The sequence below is a fragment of the Hemitrygon akajei genome, chromosome 3, assembly GCF_048418815.1.
Source record: "Hemitrygon akajei chromosome 3, sHemAka1.3, whole genome shotgun sequence".
Lineage (NCBI taxonomy): Eukaryota > Metazoa > Chordata > Chondrichthyes > Myliobatiformes > Dasyatidae > Hemitrygon > Hemitrygon akajei.
Genome location: NC_133126.1, coordinates 95116355 through 95143205, shown reverse-complemented (window position 1 = coordinate 95143205; position 26851 = coordinate 95116355). Strand labels below are relative to the sequence as shown.

General features: G+C 50.9%; 1 protein-coding gene across 1 annotated transcript in view; it reads left to right on the top strand.

Moving 5' to 3' along the window:
• LOC140725223 (delta-like protein 4) overlaps positions 1-26851 on the top strand; it is a 47080-nt gene that overhangs the window by 6153 nt on the left and 14076 nt on the right. Inside the window, exons 5-9 of the mRNA XM_073040382.1 lie at positions 488-548; positions 668-798; positions 1619-1788; positions 2694-2913; positions 4846-5566. Coding sequence (XP_072896483.1) covers positions 488-548; positions 668-798; positions 1619-1788; positions 2694-2913; positions 4846-5566 — 1303 coding nt within the window. The remainder of the gene's footprint in view (positions 1-487; positions 549-667; positions 799-1618; positions 1789-2693; positions 2914-4845; positions 5567-26851) is intronic.

The following is a 26851-nucleotide window of genomic DNA, read 5'->3' as shown; positions in this document are numbered from 1 at the left end:
ACAAGAACAGATAATGCCAGAAACACTGAGCAGGCCAGGCAGCATCTGTGGAGAGAGAAAAAATAACAGGATTAACATTTCAGGTGAAAGATCTCCAATAGAACTTCATCAGTTCCAGTGACGAGTATGCCACATGAAACATAAACTCTATTTCAATCTCCACAAACTCTGACCTGCAGAGTGTTTCCAGAATCTTCTGTTTTCATTCAGTATTAGTGGGGTACAGGATCGGCCTTGGCTGTAGTTTGTTATTTGTCTCGCAGCTTTTCACTGGCGCTGTTTCGGGATTGGGCATGAGGAAGACGTCGTTGCCAGCTGTGTTTATCAGAGCTGGGGCAGGGTGGGGTGTTCCTAGAGGCTGGTACTGGGACTATACCACGTGTAGCTATCACTGAGGGTCTGTTGCAGGCTCTAGAAGATATTAAGGCGTAACGCCATCACAGATCGAGATGTGATTTAACACCGACCTTCCTGTCTGTCCTTGCAGCAATCTGCCGAAGTGGGTGCAGCACACAGCGTGGATACTGCAACCGACCGGGTGAGTGCAAGTAAGTTACTGGTGGGCAGGAGGCGTGAGCTGGCAGCGCCAGCCGCGTCCGTGCTTGGCGTTCTTCCACGTGGTTCTCAGGACAACTAACTGTATTTTTCTCTCTCACTCTCTCTTGAGGTGCCATTATGGATGGCAGGGAGATTCATGTACTGAGTGCATGCAGCACCCGGGCTGTCTACACGGGACCTGCGAACAACCCTTCCAGTGCAACTGCAGAGAGGGCTGGGGCGGACTCTTCTGTAACCAGGGTGAGTGAAGTCCGATCTGAGATAGCCCCCACCTCCATTTCACCAGCCCGGCAACCTCCAGTCCAGCACGAGGCCCATCTAGATCTGGGTTATATGAACCATTCATAGAAGCAAACCCGTCTGCCTCAGTCCCAAGCAGCATGCACCTTGCACTAATCCCACTTCATTCACGTGAACTGCCCCCAGATTGCTCATACTCACCTGCATACTGGGGCAATTTACAATGGCCAGTAAACCTGCCAACCCACATGTCTTCATGATGTGGCATGGAAAAGGAGTGCCCAGGAGAAACCCAGACAGGAACATCCAGACTCCACACCGGAAGTCAGGATTCTGGCACTGTGACCCAATTTCCCTCGGGATCAATAAAGTATGTCCCTCTGTGAGACAGAGACACTGTGTGATGTTGATTAAATTGAGCCAGGTTAAATTGTAGAGCCTCGCCCTATAAACACCCTCCCAGAGTAACTGAAACAACCATTCTGATATTGAACAACTGCTGGTTACTTGGTTTTACTAGTGAATGAAGGAGGAGCAGATGTCAAATCCAGCCAGAGATACTGAGTGTCTACCCCTGAGTGACCTACTGAATGTGGAGAAAGGCATAAGGGGCAACTCTCGTCTCACCACCACCCTTCTGAGGGAACAAGAAAGAACATCATCCCAATCCTGCCGCATTTTCCCGTAGTCCCACCTCGCTTCCTTTGGGATATTTGAAAGGCAAGGGGCGAACAGTGAGGAAGCTGTTGCCAGTGTTGACTTGTATTGCTTGTGAATTGTGACTGATGTTGCTCCTCTTCCCTTTCTGTGTGGGTAACAGATCTCAACTACTGCACCCACAACAAGCCCTGCCTGAACAACGCCACCTGCACCAACACGGGGCAAGGCAGTTTTACCTGCACCTGCCAGCCTGGCTTCACCGGTGTCCACTGCCAGTCTCCTGTGCCCCAGTGTGGCAGCAGCCCTTGCAGGAATGGAGGGACCTGCACGGTAAGGGACATCGCTTTGCTCACTTCAATCAGCTCGCTATCCCGGCCATTCTCCAGCACGACAGGCCAGTGCGGAAAGATCTGTCCAACCCTGGGGAGGATGCTGTCCCACAGCAAGGGTGGATTCACACACAATTGGGCTGGGGAGAGAAGGATCACTTCAGAGAGAGACACTGTCCCACAACGAGAGTAGATCCACAGAGGAAGGAACAAACTGGTGGAGGAGCTCAGCCAGTCACAAGCATCCTCTATGGAGGTTGATGTTTCTGGCTGAATGTTGTCCGGTCTAGGTGAAGGGTCTCAACTCAAGATGTTTGTCCTCGTTTCGCTCCACAGATGCTGCCAGACCTCAGGAGTTCTCCCAGCAGGTTGCTTTTTGCTCCAGATTCCAGTATCTGCTGTCTCCTGTGTCTCTTGATTCAGAGAACTGGGGTGATTCCCTCGTGGAAACACAGTCCCAAGGAGAGGGTGAATTCACACAGGGCAAGGATGATCCCACCAGGGAGTTAGGAGGGAGGGAATATTCCTTCATCGGGAGGGGGGTACAAAATGAAGAGAAGCTCTTCATAAAGAGGCAAGGCCAGAGTTTGGGCTTAATCAGTATGGATAAAGAATACCCCCATTTTAATCAGTACACACGGGCTCCGGGGAGAGGAAATGTTGGAGCTCTTTCATCAACCAGACTATATGATTAATCTGCTCAGGCCACTTGCAGTTCCCGACAGCTGTGTTTTCCAGGGGAGTTCATCATGTAGGCTGGGCTACTGCCTCTTCTCTTGGCTCTGTCCCCCTGCCCTGCCTCTCTCCGCTTTGCCAGCTTACCTGAGAGTGTAGGTGAAATCATGGCGGCATGGAGAGTCAGTGAACTGCGCTGGTTGTTCTAACACCGTGGCCCTGTTGTTGCAGGAGTCAGAGGAAGGCTACCACTGCTCTTGCCTACCTGGCTACGATGGGCAGCAGTGTGAGAACAAAGCCCTGACCTGTGCAGACCTCCCCTGCTTCAACGGTGGCTCCTGCTATGAGACATCACAGGGAGTCTCTTACATCTGTAGCTGCAGACCAGGCTTTTCTGGCACCAACTGTGAGCAGAAGGTGGATCGATGCTCCAGGAGCCCCTGTGCAAATGGTAACGTAGTACTGTGTTTCTGCTTGTAACTGTATCCTCAACAGGGAACTGTTGTGACACGTGGTCAACAAGATCACTGTGTCATTAGTAAGTCCATGCTGCGCTAATCTGTGATAAATCCCATTCTCCACTCATCATGACTGATGCAGCCAGTCAGGATGCTCTCAATTGTGCCCCTGTAGAAAGTTCTTAGGCTCTGGGGGCCCGTACCAAACTTCCTCAACCGTCTGAGGTGAGAGAGACACTGTTGTGCCTTTTTCACCACACAGCTGGTGTGTACAGACCACGTGAGATCCTCAGTGATGTGGATGCTGCGGGACTATCACCTGCACTATCCTCCTGTTCTGACCTTCCCTAGCCTGTGGCATTGGGAGTAATCTGGAGATTATCTCCTTGGAGGTCCTGCTCTTCGCCTCCTGCCTAACTCCCTAAACTTACTGCGCAGGACCTCTACCCCTCTCCTGCCTATGTCACTGGCACCAATATGTACCACGGCCTCTGGCTACAAAAGAAAGTTTTCTTTCTTTTGCTTCCCTCTTCTTAAGAGTGGAGTGACATTTGCAATTTTCCAGTCTTCTGGAACCATTCCAGAATCTAGTGATTCCTGAAAGATCAGGTATGAGACTGTGGCTGTAGGGGATTGTAAGTTGTAAGTTTTGAAGGTTTGTCTCCACCACAAAGGTTCAACTTTGGGTATAGTCACAAAGCGTGGTAGGCTGTGTAGAGTAACACATTAGGATAATTCAGATCCCTAAGGCAACTAAGGTTGGGGGTGGGGGCGGTGGAATAGAAATGTCCCTGCTACAGAAAGGGACAAATCTGGGATATAACGCCGTGGTTGCTGTGGATAGAGATTTTAATCCCACACCACCCCCACCCCCAAGTTCTGAGCATATGTTTTCATTTTGCAGTGAAGTGGTGGACAGAGGAAGCGAGTGCTGGCACCGTCTCAGCCTCATTCAGAGGCCATCGCTCTCACCTGCCCAACAGCTTCCCAGTGACTGAGACTCCCCGGCTCTGACCCCTCAGCCGTCATGGGGACGATACTCAGAAACAACTACCTCATCAGCAGGGGGCTGATTGCAAACGTAGCCAGGGAGCTGATCCCAAGTGAAGGGCCATCTCAAGAGCTTGCACCAAATTTGGAATCCTGCCCTTAAACCCCCCCCCCCCCCACCACCCACATGTAGAGTCAGAGAATATAAGTAAAGGCCATTCAGTCTTGAGTCTGCCTCACCTTACTCTGCGATGCTACCTCATCCCTCATTTCAATGCTGTTCCCAGCTTTCTCCTCCACACCCTTTGATGCCACTTGAATCTAGAACAAAAGTGTTCAGTGACTTGCCCTCCAGAGTAAAAAAATTCCCTCAGCGTAAAAATCTCTTCGTGTCTGTTGTAAATGTCCTATCCCCTATACCAAGACTATAATCACACTACCCCACCCCCTCCAAACCAGGAAAATCATCACCCTCACATCTAACCTGTTTTGCCTCTTCAGAATCTTTCATATTTCACTAAAATTTACTCTCAGACCTCTGCACCAGGGCTTCCCAACCTGGGGTCCACACGCCCCTTGTTTCATGGTATGAAAAAGGTTGGGATCCCCTGCTCTACTCTCTAGTTAATCGAATGTTTCCCTGCATGGCAGTTTTCCCACCTCCCCTGCCTGTTTGGTGAGATTTTGGAGATTACAGACCACTTGACCATGGTCGGAGGTCACTGATATCTACTGTCACTGTGAGGTGAATTGGAAGGATGGATAGCGGAGGAGTGCAGGAGGAAAGGGGGAGGGGAGGGGAGGGAGTTTGAGCAGGTGGGGGTTTGGAGGTGGAGGGGTTGGGGTAGGTTGGCATGACAGGACTGGTGAAAGGGGAGGTTGAGCTCTGCTGCTGCCTGATCCACACCTTCTGACCCGCCTCTGCCCTCTTGCAGGAGGCCAGTGCCTGGGTCTGGGACTGACCCGGATGTGCCGCTGCTCCCCAGGATTCGCCGGCCAGAGCTGTGAGATCAACGTCAACGACTGCGCCCGCAACCCATGCCTTCACGGCGGCAGCTGCCTGGATCAGGTGAACGGCTACCACTGCCTGTGCACCGCCGGCTACGCGGGCCAGAACTGCGGCCAGCGGCTGCCCAGCGACTGCGACTCGGCGCCCTGCCAGCACGGTGGCACCTGCCACGCTGGGCTCTCCAGTCGTGGCCCCGTCTGTCAGTGTCCCTATGACTTTGTGGGCCGGTGGTGTGAGATCTCGGTCCGGGAGCCCAGCCCGTCGCAGAAGCACCAGCAGCTGCCCAGCCCCGTGCACTGGCAGCTGGTGTCCCTGGGCTGTGGACTGGCTGCATTCGTGCTCTTGCTGCTCGCCGTGGCGATGGCCGTCCGACATCTACGATCCTCGGGCGGGCACCAGCCCCAGCCCCGGCTCGCCAACGCCATGAACAACCGCACGGACCCGCAGAGGGACAACTTGATCGCAGCATCGCAGCTGAAGCTGGCCGGCCTGGAGGTGAACTGTGGGCCCGAGTGGGGCCGCTCGCATTGCAAACTGACCAACTGCGCCGCTGAGCTGGGCCGCAAGGGGGAGACGTCGCCAGAGCTGAAGGGCCACAGGAGCGAGGGGAGCCAGCTGGAGGAAAGCTTGCCCCTGACTGGGCCCCGGTAGGTCTGGGGGCAGGTATCTCCCCCGTCGGAGTATGGAATGAGGGATCTAGATTCCCACCTCCTGACTCCCATCTTGTTCAACCTCTCCCTCCATACCTTTCCCCTCTCCTCTCCCTCCCTACCCTCACCTCGACACCACCTCACTCCTTTGCTCTCAGTTCTTTCCCCTTTGACAGACACTTTACCTTTCATACGCCACCCCCTACCCATCATCCACTTTCCCCAGCTTCCCATTCCACTCCTCTCTCTCGCTGTCCTTGTGTTCTCCCCCCTCGGTACACCCTCCTCCATCCCTAACTGACTCACCACATTGCATCCTGCCAGTGTCACGTCACTACACGGTGGAAGCAGCTCTACTGAGGGAGGGTGGGGATGAGGGGACTGACTGAGCAACAGGGAGGGAGTTCTCTCCAATGGGAGGGTCAGAGCTGTGGGTGGGTGGTACTGAAGGATTTCTGCACTTTTGGGGAGGACATTCTGTAGGAGGGTGAGTAACTGAACGAGTACTGAGGAACCGTAGTGCTGTGGGAGGGGCAGTACTGAGGAACCGGAGTGCTGTGGGAGGGGCAGTACTGAGGAACCGTAGTGCTGTGGGAGGGGCAGTACTGAGGAACCGGAGTACTGTGGGTGGAGCAGTACTGAGGAACTGGAGTACTGTGGGAGGGATATTGCTGAGGGAACATCACACAGTTGGGAGACTCTGAAGGAACTCTGCACCATCAGCTAGGCAGTACAGTGTCACTGGAGAGTAATGCATTGTGCGAGGGTACAGTGTCACTGGGGAGTAATGCATTGTGCGAGGGTACAGTGTCACTGGGGAGTACTGTACTGTGTGAGGGTACAGTGTCACTGGGGAGTACTGTATTGTGTGAGGGTACAGTGTCACTGGGGAGTAATGCATTGTGTGAGGGTACAGTGTCACTGGGGAATACTGTATTGTGCGAGGGTACAGTGTCACTGGGGAATACTGTATTGTGCGAGGGTACAGTGTCACTGGGGAATACTGTACTGTGTGAGGGTACAGTGTCACTGGGGAGTACTGTATTGTGTGAGGGTACAGTGTCACTGGGGAGTACTGTACTGTGTGAGGGTACAGTGTCACTGGGGAGTACTGTATTGTGTGAGGGTACAGTGTCACTGGGGAGTACTGTACTGTGTGAGGGTACAGTCACTGGGGAGTACTGTATTGTGTGAGGGTACAGTGTCACTGGGGAGTACTGTATTGTGTGAGGGTACAGTGTCACTGGGGAGTAATGCATTGTGTGAGGGTACAGTGTCACTGGGGAGTAATGCATTGTGTGAGGGTACAGTGTCACTGGGGAATACTGTACTGTGTGAGGGTACAGTGTCACTGGGGAGTACTGTATTGTGTGAGGGTACAGTGTCACTGGGGAGTACTGTACTGTGTGAGGGTACAGTGTCACTGGGGAGTACTGTATTGTGTGAGGGTACAGTGTCACTGGGGAGTACTGTACTGTGTGAGGGTACAGTGTCACTGGGGAGTACTGTATTGTGTGAGGGTACAGTGTCACTGGGGAGTACTGTACTGTGTGAGGGTACAGTGTCACTGGGGAGTAATGCATTGTGTGAGGGTACAGTGTCACTGGGGAGTACTGTACTGTGTGAGGGTACAGTGTCACTGGAGAGTACTGTACTGTGTGAGGGTACAGTGTCACTGGGGAATACTGTATTGTGTGAGGGTACAGTGTCACTGGGGAGTAATGCATTGTGTGAGGGTACAGTGTCACTGGGGAGTAATGCATTGTGTGAGGGTACAGTGTCACTGGGGAGTACTTTACTGTGTGAGGGTACAGTGTCACTGGGGAGTACTGTACTGTGTGAGGGTACAGTGTCACTGGGGAGTACTGTACTGTGTGAGGGTACAGTGTCACTGGGGAGTACTGTATTGTGCGAGGGTACAGTGTCACTGGGGAATACTGTATTGTGTGAGGGTACAGTGTCACTGGGGAGTAATGCATTGTGTGAGGGTACAGTGTCACTGGGGAGTACTGTACTGTGTGAGGGTACAGTGTCACTGGGGAATACTGTATTGTGTGAGGGTACAGTGTCACTGGGGAGTAATGCATTGTGTGAGGGTACAGTGTCACTGGGGAGTACTGTACTGTGTGAGGGTACAGTGTCACTGGGGAGTACTGTACTGTGTGAGGGTACAGTGTCACTGGGGAGTAATGCATTGTGTGAGGGTACAGTGTCACTGGGGAGTAATGCATTGTGTGAGGGTACAGTGTCACTGGGGAGTAATGCATTGTGTGAGGGTACAGTGTCACTGGGGAATACTGTACTGTGTGAGGGTACAGTGTCACTGGGGAGTAATGCATTGTGTGAGGGTACAGTGTCACTGGGGAGTACTGTACTGTGTGAGGGTACAGTGTCACTGGGGAGTAATGCATTGTGTGAGGGTACAGTGTCACTGGGGAGTACTGTACTGTGTGAGGGTACAGTGTCACTGGGGAGTACTGTACTGTGTGAGGGTACAGTGTCACTGGGGAATACTGTATTGTGTGAGGGTACAGTGTCACTGGGGAGTAATGCATTGTGTGAGGGTACAGTGTCACTGGGGAGTACTTTACTGTGTGAGGGTACAGTGTCACTGGGGAGTACTGTACTGTGTGAGGGTACAGTGTCACTGGGGAGTACTGTACTGTGTGAGGGTACAGTGTCACTGGGGAGTACTGTACTGTGTGAGGGTACAGTGTCACTGGGGAATACTGTATTGTGTGAGGGTACAGTGTCACTGGGGAGTAATGCATTGTGTGAGGGTACAGTGTCACTGGGGAGTAATGCATTGTGTGAGGGTACAGTGTCACTGGGGAATACTGTACTGTGTGAGGGTACAGTGTCACTGGGGAATACTGTACTGTGTGAGGGTACAGTGTCACTGGGGAGTAATGCATTGTGTGAGGGTACAGTGTCACTGGGGAGTACGGTACTGTGTGACGGTACAGTGTCACTGGGGAGTACTGTACTGTGTGAGGGTACAGCGTCACTGGGGAATACTGTACTGTGTGAGGGTACAGTGTCACTGGGGAGTACTATAATGTGTGAGGGTACAGTGTCACTGGGGAGTAATGCATTGTGCGAGGGTACAGCGTCACTGGGGAGTACTGTATTGTGTGAGGGTACAGTGTCACTGGGGAATACTGTATAGTGTGAGGGTACAGTGTCACTGGGGAGTAATGCATTGTGTGAGGGTACAGTGTCACTGGGGAGTACTGTATTGTGTGAGGGTACAGTGTCACTGGGGAATACTGTATTGTGTGAGGGTACAGTGTCACTGGGGAGTACTGTATTGTGTGAGGGTACAGTGTCACTGGGGAATACTGTATTGTGCGAGGGTACAGCGTCACTGGAGAGTAAAGCATTGTGTGAGAGTACAGCGTCACTGGGGAGTAATGCATTGTGCGAGGGTACAGTGTCACTGGGGAATACTGTATTGTGCGAGGGTACAGTGTCACTGGGGAATACTGTATTGTGTGAGGGTACAGTGTCACTGGGGAGTAATGCATTGTGTGAGGGTACAGTGTCACTGGGGAATACTGTATTGTGCGAGGGTACAGTGTCACTGGGGAATACTGTATTGTGTGAGGGTACAGTGTCACTGGGGATTACTGTATTGTGTGAGGGTACAGTGTCACTGGGGAGTAATGCATTGTGTGAGGGTACAGCGTCACTGGGGAGTAATGCATTGTGTGAGGGTACAGCGTCACTGGGGAGTAATGCATTGTGTGAGGGTACAGTGTCACTGGGGAGTAATGCATTGTGTGAGGGTACAGTGTCACTGGGGAATACTGTATTGTGCGAGGGTACAGTGTCACTGGGGAATACTGTATTGTGCGAGGGTACAGTGTCACTGGGGAATACTGTATTGTGTGAGGGTACAGTGTCACTGGGGAGTACTGTATTGTGTGAGGGTACAGTGTCACTGGGGAGTAATGCATTGTGTGAGGGTACAGTGTCACTGGGGAATACTGTATTGTGCGAGGGTACAGTGTCACTGGGGAATACTGTATTGTGTGAGGGTACAGTGTCACTGGGGAATACTGTATTGTGCGAGGGTACAGTGTCACTGGGGAATACTGTATTGTGTGAGGGTACAGTGTCACTGGGGAGTACTGTATTGTGTGAGGGTACAGTGTCACTGGGGAGTAATGCATTGTGTGAGGGTACAGTGTCATTGGGGAGTACTGTATTGTGTGAGGGTACAGTGTCACTGGGGAGTACTGTATTGTGTGAGGGTACAGTGTCACTGGGGAGTAATGCATTGTGTGAGGGTACAGTGTCATTGGGGAGTACTGTACTGTGTGAGGGTACAGTGTCACTGGGGAATACTGTACTGTGTGAGGGTACAGTGTCACTGGGGAGTACTGTATTGTGTGAGGGTACAGTGTCACTGGGGAGTACTGTATTGTGTGAGGGTACAGTGTCACTGGGGAGTAATGCATTGTGTGAGGGTACAGTGTCACTGGGGAGTAATGCATTGTGTGAGGGTACAGTGTCACTGGGGAGTACTGTACTGTGTGAGGGTACAGTGTCACTGGGGAGTATTGTACTGTGTGAGGGTACAGTGTCACTGGGGAATACTGTATTGTGCGAGGGTACAGTGTCACTGGGGAGTAATGCATTGTGTGAGGGTACAGTGTCACTGGGGAGTAATGCATTGTGTGAGGGTACAGTGTCACTGGGGAGTACTGTACTGTGTGAGGGTACAGTGTCACTGGGGAGTAATGCATTGTGTGAGGGTACAGTGTCACTGGGGAATACTGTATTGTGCGAGGGTACAGTGTCACTGGGGAGTAATGCATTGTGTGAGGGTACAGTGTCACTGGGGAATACTGTACTGTGTGAGGGTACAGTGTCACTGGGGAGTAATGCATTGTGTGAGGGTACAGTGTCACTGGGGAATACTGTATTGTGCGAGGGTACAGTGTCACTGGGGAATACTGTATTGTGTGAGGGTACAGTGTCACTGGGGAATACTGTATTGTGCGAGGGTACAGTGTCACTGGGGAATACTGTATTGTGTGAGGGTACAGTGTCACTGGGGAGTACTGTATTGTGTGAGGGTACAGTGTCACTGGGGAGTAATGCATTGTGTGAGGGTACAGTGTCATTGGGGAGTACTGTATTGTGTGAGGGTACAGTGTCACTGGGGAGTAATGCATTGTGTGAGGGTACAGTGTCACTGGGGAGTACTGTACTGTGTGAGGGTACAGTGTCACTGGGGAGTAATGCATTGTGTGAGGGTACAGTGTCACTGGGGAATACTGTATTGTGCGAGGGTACAGTGTCACTGGGGAGTAATGCATTGTGTGAGGGTACAGTGTCACTGGGGAATACTGTACTGTGTGAGGGTACAGTGTCACTGGGGAGTAATGCATTGTGTGAGGGTACAGTGTCACTGGGGAATACTGTATTGTGCGAGGGTACAGTGTCACTGGGGAATACTGTATTGTGTGAGGGTACAGTGTCACTGGGGAATACTGTATTGTGCGAGGGTACAGTGTCACTGGGGAATACTGTATTGTGTGAGGGTACAGTGTCACTGGGGAGTACTGTATTGTGTGAGGGTACAGTGTCACTGGGGAGTAATGCATTGTGTGAGGGTACAGTGTCATTGGGGAGTACTGTATTGTGTGAGGGTACAGTGTCACTGGGGAGTACTGTATTGTGTGAGGGTACAGTGTCACTGGGGAGTAATGCATTGTGTGAGGGTACAGTGTCATTGGGGAGTACTGTACTGTGTGAGGGTACAGTGTCACTGGGGAATACTGTACTGTGTGAGGGTACAGTGTCACTGGGGAGTACTGTATTGTGTGAGGGTACAGTGTCACTGGGGAGTACTGTATTGTGTGAGGGTACAGTGTCACTGGGGAGTAATGCATTGTGTGAGGGTACAGTGTCACTGGGGAGTAATGCATTGTGTGAGGGTACAGTGTCACTGGGGAGTACTGTACTGTGTGAGGGTACAGTGTCACTGGGGAGTATTGTACTGTGTGAGGGTATAGTGTCACTGGGGAATACTGTATTGTGCGAGGGTACAGTGTCACTGGGGAGTAATGCATTGTGTGAGGGTACAGTGTCACTGGGGAGTAATGCATTGTGTGAGGGTACAGTGTCACTGGGGAGTACTGTACTGTGTGAGGGTACAGTGTCACTGGGGAGTAATGCATTGTGTGAGGGTACAGTGTCACTGGGGAGTACTGTACTGTGTGAGGGTACAGTGTCACTGGGGAGTACTGTACTGTGTGAGGGTACAGTGTCACTGGGGAATACTGTATTGTGCGAGGGTACAGTGTCACTGGGGAGTACTGTACTGTGTGAGGGTACAGTGTCACTGGGGAATACTGTACTGTGTGAGGGTACAGTGTCACTGGGGAGTACTGTACTGTGTGAGGGTACAGTGTCACTGGGGATTACTGTACTGTGTGAGGGTACAGTGTCACTGGGGAGTAATGCATTGTGTGAGGGTACAGTGTCACTGGGGAGTACTGTATTGTGCGAGGGTACAGTGTCACTGGGGAGTACTGTATTGTGTGAGGGTACAGTGTCACTGGGGAGTACTGTACTGTGTGAGGGTACAGTGTCACTGGGGAGTACTGTACTGTGTGAGGGTACAGTGTCACTGGGGAATACTGTATTGTGCGAGGGTACAGTGTCACTGGGGAGTAATGCATTGTGTGAGGGTACAGTGTCACTGGGGAGTAATGCATTGTGTGAGGGTACAGTGTCACTGGGGAGTACTGTATTGTGTGAGGGTACAGTGTCACTGGGGAGTACTGTACTGTGTGAGGGTACAGTGTCACTGGGGAGTAATGCATTGTGTGAGGGTACAGTGTCACTGGGGAGTACTGTACTGTGTGAGGGTACAGTGTCACTGGGGAGTACTGTACTGTGTGAGGGTACAGTGTCACTGGGGAATACTGTATTGTGCGAGGGTACAGTGTCACTGGGGAGTACTGTATTGTGTGAGGGTACAGTGTCACTGGGGAGTAATGCATTGTGTGAGGGTACAGTGTCATTGGGGAGTACTGTACTGTGTGAGGGTACAGTGTCACTGGGGAATACTGTACTGTGTGAGGGTACAGTGTCACTGGGGAGTACTGTATTGTGTGAGGGTACAGTGTCACTGGGGAGTACTGTATTGTGTGAGGGTACAGTGTCACTGGGGAGTAATGCATTGTGTGAGGGTACAGTGTCACTGGGGAGTAATGCATTGTGTGAGGGTACAGTGTCATTGGGGAGTACTGTACTGTGTGAGGGTACAGTGTCACTGGGGAGTATTGTACTGTGTGAGGGTACAGTGTCACTGGGGAATACTGTATTGTGCGAGGGTACAGTGTCACTGGGGAATACTGTATTGTGTGAGGGTACAGTGTCACTGGGGAGTACTGTATTGTGTGAGGGTACAGTGTCACTGGGGAGTAATGCATTGTGTGAGGGTACAGTGTCATTGGGGAGTACTGTATTGTGTGAGGGTACAGTGTCACTGGGGAGTACTGTATTGTGTGAGGGTACAGTGTCACTGGGGAGTAATGCATTGTGTGAGGGTACAGTGTCATTGGGGAGTACTGTACTGTGTGAGGGTACAGTGTCACTGGGGAATACTGTACTGTGTGAGGGTACAGTGTCACTGGGGAGTACTGTATTGTGTGAGGGTACAGTGTCACTGGGGAGTACTGTATTGTGTGAGGGTACAGTGTCACTGGGGAGTAATGCATTGTGTGAGGGTACAGTGTCACTGGGGAGTAATGCATTGTGTGAGGGTACAGTGTCACTGGGGAGTACTGTACTGTGTGAGGGTACAGTGTCACTGGGGAGTATTGTACTGTGTGAGGGTACAGTGTCACTGGGGAATACTGTATTGTGCGAGGGTACAGTGTCACTGGGGAGTAATGCATTGTGTGAGGGTACAGTGTCACTGGGGAGTAATGCATTGTGTGAGGGTACAGTGTCACTGGGGAGTACTGTACTGTGTGAGGGTACAGTGTCACTGGGGAGTAATGCATTGTGTGAGGGTACAGTGTCACTGGGGAGTACTGTACTGTGTGAGGGTACAGTGTCACTGGGGAGTACTGTACTGTGTGAGGGTACAGTGTCACTGGGGAATACTGTATTGTGCGAGGGTACAGTGTCACTGGGGAGTACTGTACTGTGTGAGGGTACAGTGTCACTGGGGAATACTGTACTGTGTGAGGGTACAGTGTCACTGGGGAGTACTGTACTGTGTGAGGGTACAGTGTCACTGGGGATTACTGTACTGTGTGAGGGTACAGTGTCACTGGGGAGTAATGCATTGTGTGAGGGTACAGTGTCACTGGGGAGTACTGTATTGTGCGAGGGTACAGTGTCACTGGGGAGTACTGTATTGTGTGAGGGTACAGTGTCACTGGGGAGTACTGTACTGTGTGAGGGTACAGTGTCACTGGGGAGTACTGTACTGTGTGAGGGTACAGTGTCACTGGGGAATACTGTATTGTGCGAGGGTACAGTGTCACTGGGGAGTAATGCATTGTGTGAGGGTACAGTGTCACTGGGGAGTAATGCATTGTGTGAGGGTACAGTGTCACTGGGGAGTACTGTATTGTGTGAGGGTACAGTGTCACTGGGGAGTACTGTACTGTGTGAGGGTACAGTGTCACTGGGGAGTAATGCATTGTGTGAGGGTACAGTGTCACTGGGGAGTACTGTACTGTGTGAGGGTACAGTGTCACTGGGGAGTACTGTACTGTGTGAGGGTACAGTGTCATTGGGGAATACTGTATTGTGCGAGGGTACAGTGTCACTGGGGAGTACTGTATTGTGTGAGGGTACAGTGTCACTGGGGAGTAATGCATTGTGTGAGGGTACAGTGTCATTGGGGAGTACTGTACTGTGTGAGGGTACAGTGTCACTGGGGAATACTGTACTGTGTGAGGGTACAGTGTCACTGGGGAGTACTGTATTGTGTGAGGGTACAGTGTCACTGGGGAGTACTGTATTGTGTGAGGGTACAGTGTCACTGGGGAGTAATGCATTGTGTGAGGGTACAGTGTCACTGGGGAGTAATGCATTGTGTGAGGGTACAGTGTCATTGGGGAGTACTGTACTGTGTGAGGGTACAGTGTCACTGGGGAGTATTGTACTGTGTGAGGGTACAGTGTCACTGGGGAATACTGTATTGTGCGAGGGTACAGTGTCACTGGGGAGTAATGCATTGTGTGAGGGTACAGTGTCACTGGGGAGTAATGCATTGTGTGAGGGTACAGTGTCACTGGGGAGTACTGTACTGTGTGAGGGTACAGTGTCACTGGGGAGTAATGCATTGTGTGAGGGTACAGTGTCACTGGGGAGTACTGTACTGTGTGAGGGTACAGTGTCACTGGGGAGTACTGTACTGTGTGAGGGTACAGTGTCACTGGGGAATACTGTATTGTGCGAGGGTACAGTGTCACTGGGGAGTAATGCATTGTGTGAGGGTACAGTGTCACTGGGGAATACTGTACTGTGTGAGGGTACAGTGTCACTGGGGAGTACTGTACTGTGTGAGGGTACAGTGTCACTGGGGATTACTGTACTGTGTGAGGGTACAGTGTCACTGGGGAGTAATGCATTGTGTGAGGGTACAGTGTCACTGGGGAGTACTGTATTGTGCGAGGGTACAGTGTCACTGGGGAGTACTGTATTGTGTGAGGGTACAGTGTCACTGGGGAGTACTGTACTGTGTGAGGGTACAGTGTCACTGGGGAGTACTCTACTGTGTGAGGGTACAGTGTCACTGGGGAATACTGTATTGTGCGAGGGTACAGTGTCACTGGGGAGTAATGCATTGTGTGAGGGTACAGTGTCACTGGGGAGTAATGCATTGTGTGAGGGTACAGTGTCACTGGGGAGTACTGTACTGTGTGAGGGTACAGTGTCACTGGGGAGTAATGCATTGTGTGAGGGTACAGTGTCACTGGGGAGTACTGTACTGTGTGAGGGTACAGTGTCACTGGGGAGTACTGTATTATGTGAGGGTACAGTGTCACTGGGGAGTACTGTATTGTGTGAGGGTACAGTGTCACTGGGGAGTACTGTACTGTGTGAGGGTACAGTGTCACTGGGGAATACTGTATTGTGTGAGGGTACAGTGTCACTGGGGAGTAATGCATTGTGTGAGGGTACAGTGTCACTGGGGAGAAATGCATTGTGTGAGGGTACAGTGTCACTGGGGAATACTGTATTGTGTGAGGGTACAGTGTCACTGGGGAGTAATGCATTGTGTGAGGGTACAGTGTCACTGGGGAGTACTGTACTGTGTGAGTGTACAGTGTCACTGGGGAGTAATGCATTGTGTGAGGGTACAGTGTCACTGGGGAGTACTGTACTGTGTGAGGGTACAGTGTCACTGGGGAGTACTGTACTGTGTGAGGGTACAGTGTCACTGGGGAGTACTGTATTGTGTGAGGGTACAGTGTCACTGGGGAGTACTGTACTGTGTGAGGGTACAGTGTCACTGGGGAGTACTGTACTGTGTGAGGGTACAGTGTCACTGGGGAGTAATGCATTGTGTGAGGGTACAGTGTCACTGGGGAGTACTGTACTGTGTGAGGGTACAGTGTCGCTGGGGAGTAATGCATTGTGTGAGGGTACAGTGTCACTGGGGAGTAATGCATTGTGTGAGGGTACACTGTCACTGGGGAATACTGTACTGTGTGAGGGTACAGTGTCACTGGGGAGTACTGTACTGTGTGAGGGTACAGTGTCACTGGAGAGTACTGTACTGTGTGAGGGTACAGTGTCACTGCGGAGTACTGTACTGTGTGAGGGTACAGTGTCACTGGGGAGTAATGCATTGTGTGAGGGTACAGTGTCACTGGGGAGTACTGTATTGTGCGAGGGTACAGTGTCACTGGGGAATCCTGTATTGTGTGAGGGTACAGTGTCACTGGGGAGTACTGTATTGTGTGAGGGTACAGTGTCACTGGGGAGTACTGTACTGTGTGAGGGTACAGTGTCACTGGGGAGTAATGCATTGTGTGAGGGTACAGTGTCACTGGGGAGTACTGTATTGTGCGAGGGTACAGTGTCACTGGGGAATACTGTATTGTGTGAGGGTACAGTGTCACTGGGGAGTAATGCATTGTGTGAGGGTACAGTGTCACTGGGGAGTAATGCATTGTGTGAGGGTACAGTGTCACTGGGGAGTAATGCATTGTGTGAGGGTACAGTGTCACTGGGGAGTAATGCATTGTGTGAGGGTACAGTGTCACTGGGGAGTACTGTTTTGTGCGAGGGTACAGTGTCACTGGGGAGTAATGCATTGTGTGAGGGTACAGTGTCACTGGGGAATACTGTATTGTGCGAGGGTACAGTGTCACTGGGGAGTACTGTTTTGTGCGAGGGTACAGTGTCACTGGGGAGTACTGTACTGTGTGAGGGTAAAGTGTCACTGGGGAGTACTGTACTGTGTGAGGGTACAGTGTCACTGGGGAGTACTGTACTGTGTGAGGGTACAGTGTCACTGGGGAGTACTGTACTGTGTGAGGGTACAGTGTCACTGGGGAATACTGTATTGTGCGAGGGTACAGTGTCACTGGGGAGTAATGCATTGTGTGAGGGTACAGTGTCACTGGGGAATACTGTATTGTGTGAGGGTACAGTGTCACTGGGGAGTAATGCATTGTGTGAGGGTACAGTGTCACTGGGGAATACTGTATTGTGTGAGGGTACAGTGTCACTGGGGAATACTGTATTGTGCGAGGGTACAGTGTCACTGGGGAGTAATGTATTGTGTGAGGGTACAGTGTCACTGGGGAGTACTGTATCGTGTGAGGGTACAGTGTCACTGGGGAATACTGTACTGTGTGAGGGTACAGTGTCACTGGGGAGTACTGTATTGTGTGAGGGTACAGTGTCACTGGGGAATACTGTATTGTGTGAGGGTACAGTGTCACTGGGGAATACTGTATTGTGCGAGGGTACAGTGTCACTGGGGAATACTGTACTGTGTGAGGGTACAGTGTCACTGGGGAGTACTGTATTGTGTGAGGGTACAGTGTCACTGGGGAATACTGTACTGTGTGAGGGTACAGTGTCACTGGGGAATACTGTATTGTGTGAGGGTACAGTGTCACTGGGGAATACTGTATTGTGCGAGGGTACAGTGTCACTGGGGAGTAATGCATTGTGTGAGGGTACAGTGTCACTGGGGAGTACTGTACTGTGTGAGGGTACAGTGTCACTGGGGAGTACTGTACTGTGTGAGGGTACAGTGTCACTGGGGAATACTGTATTGTGCGAGGGTACAGTGTCACTGGGGAGTAATGCATTGTGTGAGGGTACAGTGTCACTGGGGAGTACTGTACTGTGTGAGGGTACAGTGTCACTGGGGAGTACTGTACTGTGTGAGGGTACAGTGTCACTGGGGAGTAATGCATTGTGTGAGGGTACAGTGTCACTGGGGAGTACTGTACTGTGTGAGGGTACAGTGTCACTGGGGAGTACTGTACTGTGTGAGAGTACAGTGTCACTGGGGAGTACTGTACTGTGTGAGGGTACAGTGTCACTGGGGAATACTGTATTGTGCGAGGGTACAGTGTCACTGGGGAGTAATGCATTGTGTGAGGGTACAGTGTCACTGGGGAATACTGTATTGTGTGAGGGTACAGTGTCACTGGGGAGTACTGTATCGTGTGAGGGTACAGTGTCACTGGGGAGTACTGTATTGTGTGAGGGTACAGTGTCACTGGGGAGTAATGCATTGTGTGAGGGTACAGTGTCACTGGGGAGTAATGCATTGTGTGAGGGTACAGTGTCATTGGGGAGTACTGTACTGTGTGAGGGTACAGTGTCACTGGGGAGTATTGTACTGTGTGAGGGTACAGTGTCACTGGGGAATACTGTATTGTGCGAGGGTACAGTGTCACTGGGGAATACTGTATTGTGTGAGGGTACAGTGTCACTGGGGAATACTGTATTGTGCGAGGGTACAGTGTCACTGGGGAATACTGTATTGTGTGAGGGTACAGTGTCACTGGGGAGTACTGTATTGTGTGAGGGTACAGTGTCACTGGGGAGTAATGCATTGTGTGAGGGTACAGTGTCATTGGGGAGTACTGTATTGTGTGAGGGTACAGTGTCACTGGGGAGTACTGTATTGTGTGAGGGTACAGTGTCACTGGGGAGTAATGCATTGTGTGAGGGTACAGTGTCATTGGGGAGTACTGTACTGTGTGAGGGTACAGTGTCACTGGGGAATACTGTACTGTGTGAGGGTACAGTGTCACTGGGGAGTACTGTATTGTGTGAGGGTACAGTGTCACTGGGGAGTACTGTATTGTGTGAGGGTACAGTGTCACTGGGGAGTAATGCATTGTGTGAGGGTACAGTGTCACTGGGGAGTAATGCATTGTGTGAGGGTACAGTGTCACTGGGGAGTACTGTACTGTGTGAGGGTACAGTGTCACTGGGGAGTATTGTACTGTGTGAGGGTACAGTGTCACTGGGGAATACTGTATTGTGCGAGGGTACAGTGTCACTGGGGAGTAATGCATTGTGTGAGGGTACAGTGTCACTGGGGAGTAATGCATTGTGTGAGGGTACAGTGTCACTGGGGAGTACTGTACTGTGTGAGGGTACAGTGTCACTGGGGAGTAATGCATTGTGTGAGGGTACAGTGTCACTGGGGAGTACTGTACTGTGTGAGGGTACAGTGTCACTGGGGAGTACTGTACTGTGTGAGGGTACAGTGTCACTGGGGAATACTGTATTGTGCGAGGGTACAGTGTCACTGGGGAGTACTGTACTGTGTGAGGGTACAGTGTCACTGGGGAATACTGTACTGTGTGAGGGTACAGTGTCACTGGGGATTACTGTACTGTGTGAGGGTACAGTGTCACTGGGGAGTAATGCATTGTGTGAGGGTACAGTGTCACTGGGGAGTACTGTATTGTGCGAGGGTACAGTGTCACTGGGGAGTACTGTATTGTGTGAGGGTACAGTGTCACTGGGGAGTACTGTACTGTGTGAGGGTACAGTGTCACTGGGGAGTACTGTACTGTGTGAGGGTACAGTGTCACTGGGGAATACTGTATTGTGCGAGGGTACAGTGTCACTGGGGAGTAATGCATTGTGTGAGGGTACAGTGTCACTGGGGAGTAATGCATTGTGTGAGGGTACAGTGTCACTGGGGAGTACTGTATTGTGTGAGGGTACAGTGTCACTGGGGAGTACTGTACTGTGTGAGGGTACAGTGTCACTGGGGAGTAATGCATTGTGTGAGGGTACAGTGTCACTGGGGAGTACTGTACTGTGTGAGGGTACAGTGTCACTGGGGAGTACTGTACTGTGTGAGGGTACAGTGTCATTGGGGAATACTGTATTGTGCGAGGGTACAGTGTCACTGGGGAGTACTGTATTGTGTGAGGGTACAGTGTCACTGGGGAGTAATGCATTGTGTGAGGGTACAGTGTCATTGGGGAGTACTGTACTGTGTGAGGGTACAGTGTCACTGGGGAATACTGTACTGTGTGAGGGTACAGTGTCACTGGGGAGTACTGTATTGTGTGAGGGTACAGTGTCACTGGGGAGTACTGTATTGTGTGAGGGTACAGTGTCACTGGGGAGTAATGCATTGTGTGAGGGTACAGTGTCACTGGGGAGTAATGCATTGTGTGAGGGTACAGTGTCATTGGGGAGTACTGTACTGTGTGAGGGTACAGTGTCACTGGGGAGTATTGTACTGTGTGAGGGTACAGTGTCACTGGGGAATACTGTATTGTGCGAGGGTACAGTGTCACTGGGGAGTAATGCATTGTGTGAGGGTACAGTGTCACTGGGGAGTAATGCATTGTGTGAGGGTACAGTGTCACTGGGGAGTACTGTACTGTGTGAGGGTACAGTGTCACTGGGGAGTAATGCATTGTGTGAGGGTACAGTGTCACTGGGGAGTACTGTACTGTGTGAGGGTACAGTGTCACTGGGGAGTACTGTACTGTGTGAGGGTACAGTGTCACTGGGGAATACTGTATTGTGCGAGGGTACAGTGTCACTGGGGAGTAATGCATTGTGTGAGGGTACAGTGTCACTGGGGAATACTGTACTGTGTGAGGGTACAGTGTCACTGGGGAGTACTGTACTGTGTGAGGGTACAGTGTCACTGGGGATTACTGTACTGTGTGAGGGTACAGTGTCACTGGGGAGTAATGCATTGTGTGAGGGTACAGTGTCACTGGGGAGTACTGTATTGTGCGAGGGTACAGTGTCACTGGGGAGTACTGTATTGTGTGAGGGTACAGTGTCACTGGGGAGTACTGTACTGTGTGAGGGTACAGTGTCACTGGGGAGTACTGTACTGTGTGAGGGTACAGTGTCACTGGGGAATACTGTATTGTGCGAGGGTACAGTGTCACTGGGGAGTAATGCATTGTGTGAGGGTACAGTGTCACTGGGGAGTAATGCATTGTGTGAGGGTACAGTGTCACTGGGGAGTACTGTACTGTGTGAGGGTACAGTGTCACTGGGGAGTAATGCATTGTGTGAGGGTACAGTGTCACTGGGGAGTACTGTACTGTGTGAGGGTACAGTGTCACTGGGGAGTACTGTATTATGTGAGGGTACAGTGTCACTGGGGAGTACTGTATTGTGTGAGGGTACAGTGTCACTGGGGAGTACTGTACTGTGTGAGGGTACAGTGTCACTGGGGAATACTGTATTGTGTGAGGGTACAGTGTCACTGGGGAGTAATGCATTGTGTGAGGGTACAGTGTCACTGGGGAGAAATGCATTGTGTGAGGGTACAGTGTCACTGGGGAATACTGTATTGTGTGAGGGTACAGTGTCACTGGGGAGTAATGCATTGTGTGAGGGTACAGTGTCACTGGGGAGTACTGTACTGTGTGAGTGTACAGTGTCACTGGGGAGTAATGCATTGTGTGAGGGTACAGTGTCACTGGGGAGTACTGTACTGTGTGAGGGTACAGTGTCACTGGGGAGTACTGTACTGTGTGAGGGTACAGTGTCACTGGGGAGTACTGTATTGTGTGAGGGTACAGTGTCACTGGGGAGTACTGTACTGTGTGAGGGTACAGTGTCACTGGGGAGTACTGTACTGTGTGAGGGTACAGTGTCACTGGGGAGTAATGCATTGTGTGAGGGTACAGTGTCACTGGGGAGTACTGTACTGTGTGAGGGTACAGTGTCGCTGGGGAGTAATGCATTGTGTGAGGGTACAGTGTCACTGGGGAGTAATGCATTGTGTGAGGGTACACTGTCACTGGGGAATACTGTACTGTGTGAGGGTACAGTGTCACTGGGGAGTACTGTACTGTGTGAGGGTACAGTGTCACTGGAGAGTACTGTACTGTGTGAGGGTACAGTGTCACTGCGGAGTACTGTACTGTGTGAGGGTACAGTGTCACTGGGGAGTAATGCATTGTGTGAGGGTACAGTGTCACTGGGGAGTACTGTATTGTGCGAGGGTACAGTGTCACTGGGGAATCCTGTATTGTGTGAGGGTACAGTGTCACTGGGGAGTACTGTATTGTGTGAGGGTACAGTGTCACTGGGGAGTACTGTACTGTGTGAGGGTACAGTGTCACTGGGGAGTAATGCATTGTGTGAGGGTACAGTGTCACTGGGGAGTACTGTATTGTGCGAGGGTACAGTGTCACTGGGGAATACTGTATTGTGTGAGGGTACAGTGTCACTGGGGAGTAATGCATTGTGTGAGGGTACAGTGTCACTGGGGAGTAATGCATTGTGTGAGGGTACAGTGTCACTGGGGAGTAATGCATTGTGTGAGGGTACAGTGTCACTGGGGAGTAATGCATTGTGTGAGGGTACAGTGTCACTGGGGAGTACTGTTTTGTGCGAGGGTACAGTGTCACTGGGGAGTAATGCATTGTGTGAGGGTACAGTGTCACTGGGGAATACTGTATTGTGCGAGGGTACAGTGTCACTGGGGAGTACTGTTTTGTGCGAGGGTACAGTGTCACTGGGGAGTACTGTACTGTGTGAGGGTAAAGTGTCACTGGGGAGTACTGTACTGTGTGAGGGTACAGTGTCACTGGGGAGTACTGTACTGTGTGAGGGTACAGTGTCACTGGGGAGTACTGTACTCTGTGAGGGTACAGTGTCACTGGGGAATACTGTATTGTGCGAGGGTACAGTGTCACTGGGGAGTAATGCATTGTGTGAGGGTACAGTGTCACTGGGGAATACTGTATTGTGTGAGGGTACAGTGTCACTGGGGAGTAATGCATTGTGTGAGGGTACAGTGTCACTGGGGAATACTGTATTGTGTGAGGGTACAGTGTCACTGGGGAATACTGTATTGTGCGAGGGTACAGTGTCACTGGGGAGTAATGTATTGTGTGAGGGTACAGTGTCACTGGGGAGTACTGTATCGTGTGAGGGTACAGTGTCACTGGGGAATACTGTACTGTGTGAGGGTACAGTGTCACTGGGGAGTACTGTATTGTGTGAGGGTACAGTGTCACTGGGGAATACTGTATTGTGTGAGGGTACAGTGTCACTGGGGAATACTGTATTGTGCGAGGGTACAGTGTCACTGGGGAATACTGTACTGTGTGAGGGTACAGTGTCACTGGGGAGTACTGTATTGTGTGAGGGTACAGTGTCACTGGGGAATACTGTACTGTGTGAGGGTACAGTGTCACTGGGGAATACTGTATTGTGTGAGGGTACAGTGTCACTGGGGAATACTGTATTGTGCGAGGGTACAGTGTCACTGGGGAGTAATGCATTGTGTGAGGGTACAGTGTCACTGGGGAGTACTGTACTGTGTGAGGGTACAGTGTCACTGGGGAGTACTGTACTGTGTGAGGGTACAGTGTCACTGGGGAATACTGTATTGTGCGAGGGTACAGTGTCACTGGGGAGTAATGCATTGTGTGAGGGTACAGTGTCACTGGGGAGTACTGTACTGTGTGAGGGTACAGTGTCACTGGGGAGTACTGTACTGTGTGAGGGTACAGTGTCACTGGGGAGTAATGCATTGTGTGAGGGTACAGTGTCACTGGGGAGTACTGTACTGTGTGAGGGTACAGTGTCACTGGGGAGTACTGTACTGTGTGAGGGTACAGTGTCACTGGAGAGTAATGCATTGTGTGAGGGTACAGTGTCACTGGGGAGTACTTTACTGTGTGAGGGTACAGTGTCACTGGGGAGTACTTTACTGTGTGAGGGTACAGTGTCACTGGGGAGTACTGTACTGTGTGAGGGTACAGTGTCACTGGAGAGTAATGCATTGTGTGAGGGTACAGTGTCACTGGGGAGTACTGTACTGTGTGAGGGTACAGTGTCACTGGGGAGTAATGCATTGTGTGAGGGTACAGTGTCACTGGGGAGTACTGTACTGTGTGAGGGTACAGTGTCACTGGGGAGTACTGTACTGTGTGAGGGTACAGTGTCACTGGGGAGTACTGTACTGTGTGAGGGTACAGTGTCACTGGGGAGTACTGTACTGTGTGAGGGTACAGTGTCACTGGGGAATACTGTATTGTGCGAGGGTACAGTGTCACTGGGGAGTACTGTATTGTGTGAGGGTACAGTGTCACTGGGGAATACTGTATTGTGTGAGGGTACAGTGTCACTGGGGAATACTGTATTGTGCGAGGGTACAGTGTCACTGGGGAATACTGTACTGTGTGAGGGTACAGTGTCACTGGGGAGTACTGTATTGTGTGAGGGTACAGTGTCACTGGGGAGTACTGTACTGTGTGAGAGTACAGTGTCACTGGGGAGTACTGTACTGTGTGAGGGTACAGTGTCACTGGGGAGTACTGTACTGTGTGAGGGTACAGTGTCACTGGGGAATACTGTATTGTGCGAGGGTACAGTGTCACTGGGGAGTAATGCATTGTGTGAGGGTACAGTGTCACTGGGGAATACTGTATTGTGTGAGGGTACAGTGTCACTGGGGAGTAATGCATTGTGTGATGGTACAGTGTCACTGGGGAATACTGTATTGTGTGAGGGTACAGTGTCACTGGGGAATACTGTATTGTGCGAGGGTACAGTGTCACTGGGGAGTAATGTATTGTGTGAGGGTACAGTGTCACTGGGGAGTACTGTATTGTGTGAGGGTACAGTGTCACTGGGGAATACTGTACTGTGTGAGGGTACAGTGTCACTGGGGAGTACTGTATTGTGTGAGGGTACAGTGTCACTGGGGAATACTGTATTGTGCGAGGGTACAGTGTCACTGGGGAATACTGTATTGTGCGAGGGTACAGTGTCACTGGGGAGTACTGTATTGTGTGAGGGTACAGTGTCACTGGGGAATACTGTACTGTGTGAGGGTACAGTGTCACTGGGGAATACTGTATTGTGTGAGGGTACAGTGTCACTGGGGAATACTGTATTGTGCGAGGGTACAGTGTCACTGGGGAGTAATGCATTGTGTGAGGGTACAGTGTCACTGGGGAGTACTGTACTGTGTGAGGGTACAGTGTCACTGGGGAGTACTGTACTGTGTGAGGGTACAGTGTCACTGGGGAATACTGTATTGTGCGAGGGTACAGTGTCACTGGGGAGTAATGCATTGTGTGAGGGTACAGTGTCACTGGGGAGTACTGTACTGTGTGAGGGTACAGTGTCACTGGGGAGTACTGTACTGTGTGAGGGTACAGTGTCACTGGAGAGTAATGCATTGTGTGAGGGTACAGTGTCACTGGGGAGTACTTTACTGTGTGAGGGTACAGTGTCACTGGGGAGTACTTTACTGTGTGAGGGTACAGTGTCACTGGGGAGTACTGTACTGTGTGAGGGTACAGTGTCACTGGAGAGTAATGCATTGTGTGAGGGTACAGTGTCACTGGGGAGTACTGTACTGTGTGAGGGTACAGTGTCACTGGGAAGTAATGCATTGTGTGAGGGTCAATACTGATGCATTATCTCACTGTGAGAACATAGAACAATACAGCACAGTATAGGCCCTTCAGCCCACAATGTTGTGCCGACCCTTAAACCCTGCCTCCGATATAACCCTCCACCTTAAATTCCTCCATATACCTGTCTAGTAGTCTCTATCATCTCTGGAGAAGATAGTGAGGGATGAGCACATGGTGGAAGGACAGCACTGAAGGAGCTCCACAGTGTGGTTGTGCTGTACTGAGGAATTGCCACATGTTGGAAGGCCATTGGAGAGGAGGGGGTGGCGCAGTGGGAGTGCTGCATTGTGGGAGGGGTGGCACAACTTATAGACTCATAGTAAGGAAACATGCCTGTCAACCCAACTAGCTCATAGTGACCAAGGTGTCTTTCTCAGCTAGTGTCTGACTGTGCTCAACCCATATCCCTCTAAACCTTTCCCATCCATGTACTTGTCCAAATGCCTTTTTAGCATTGTAATTCTTCCCGCCTCCACCACTTTCTCAGCAACTACATCCAAATACCTAGAGAAAGATACAAAATGCTGGAGGAACTCAGCAGGTCAGGCAGCATCTATGGAGGGGAATAAATAGTCAACAGTTCAGGCACAGACCCCTTCTTAAGGATCTAAGTACCCACCACATTTCATTTTTTTAAAATGCCCCTCAGGTCCCTTGTAAATCTTTTCCCACTCACATTATGTCTATGCCTTTTAGTTTTAGACTCTCCAACCCAGGATAAAAGGCAGTTCTACCCTCTTATCTATGCCATTCATGATTGTATTTACTTCCATAAGGTCACCCTGCAGTCCCCTTCACTCTAAGAAAACGGTCCCAGCATATCCAGTCCAGGTAGCATCCTGGTGAATCTTTTCTGTACCCTTTCCAGTTTAATGACATCCTTCCCATGACCAGACCTGTACACAACACTCTAAATGCAGTGTCATCAACAACATGGGACATAGCATTCAAACACTTGTATTTAGAGCTCTGACTGATGAAGATACGTGTGCCAAGTGCCATCTACACCAGCCTGTCTACCTGTCTTCATTTTCAGGAAGCTATGTAGTGTACCCCTAGGTCTCTGTTCTACAACACATTCCTGGGCCCTAGCATTTAACGTACAAGGTCTAGTTGAACTTGCTAAAGTGCAACACCTTCTACTTATCAGAATTAAAGTTCATCTGCCCAGTTCGTTCAGGTCCTGTTGTAATCTTAGACAAACTTCTTTCGCTGTTCACTACACCAACTCTCTAACTTGTCATCTAAATCGTTAACATCAGTGACACACAACAGTAGCATATCACTGGTCACATGCCTCCTCTGATTCCTTCTGCCAAGCTAATTAAAACTATAAGGGATGCAGATTTGGTAGGCACTTTTAACTGCTAGCTCAGAACCTATTTAT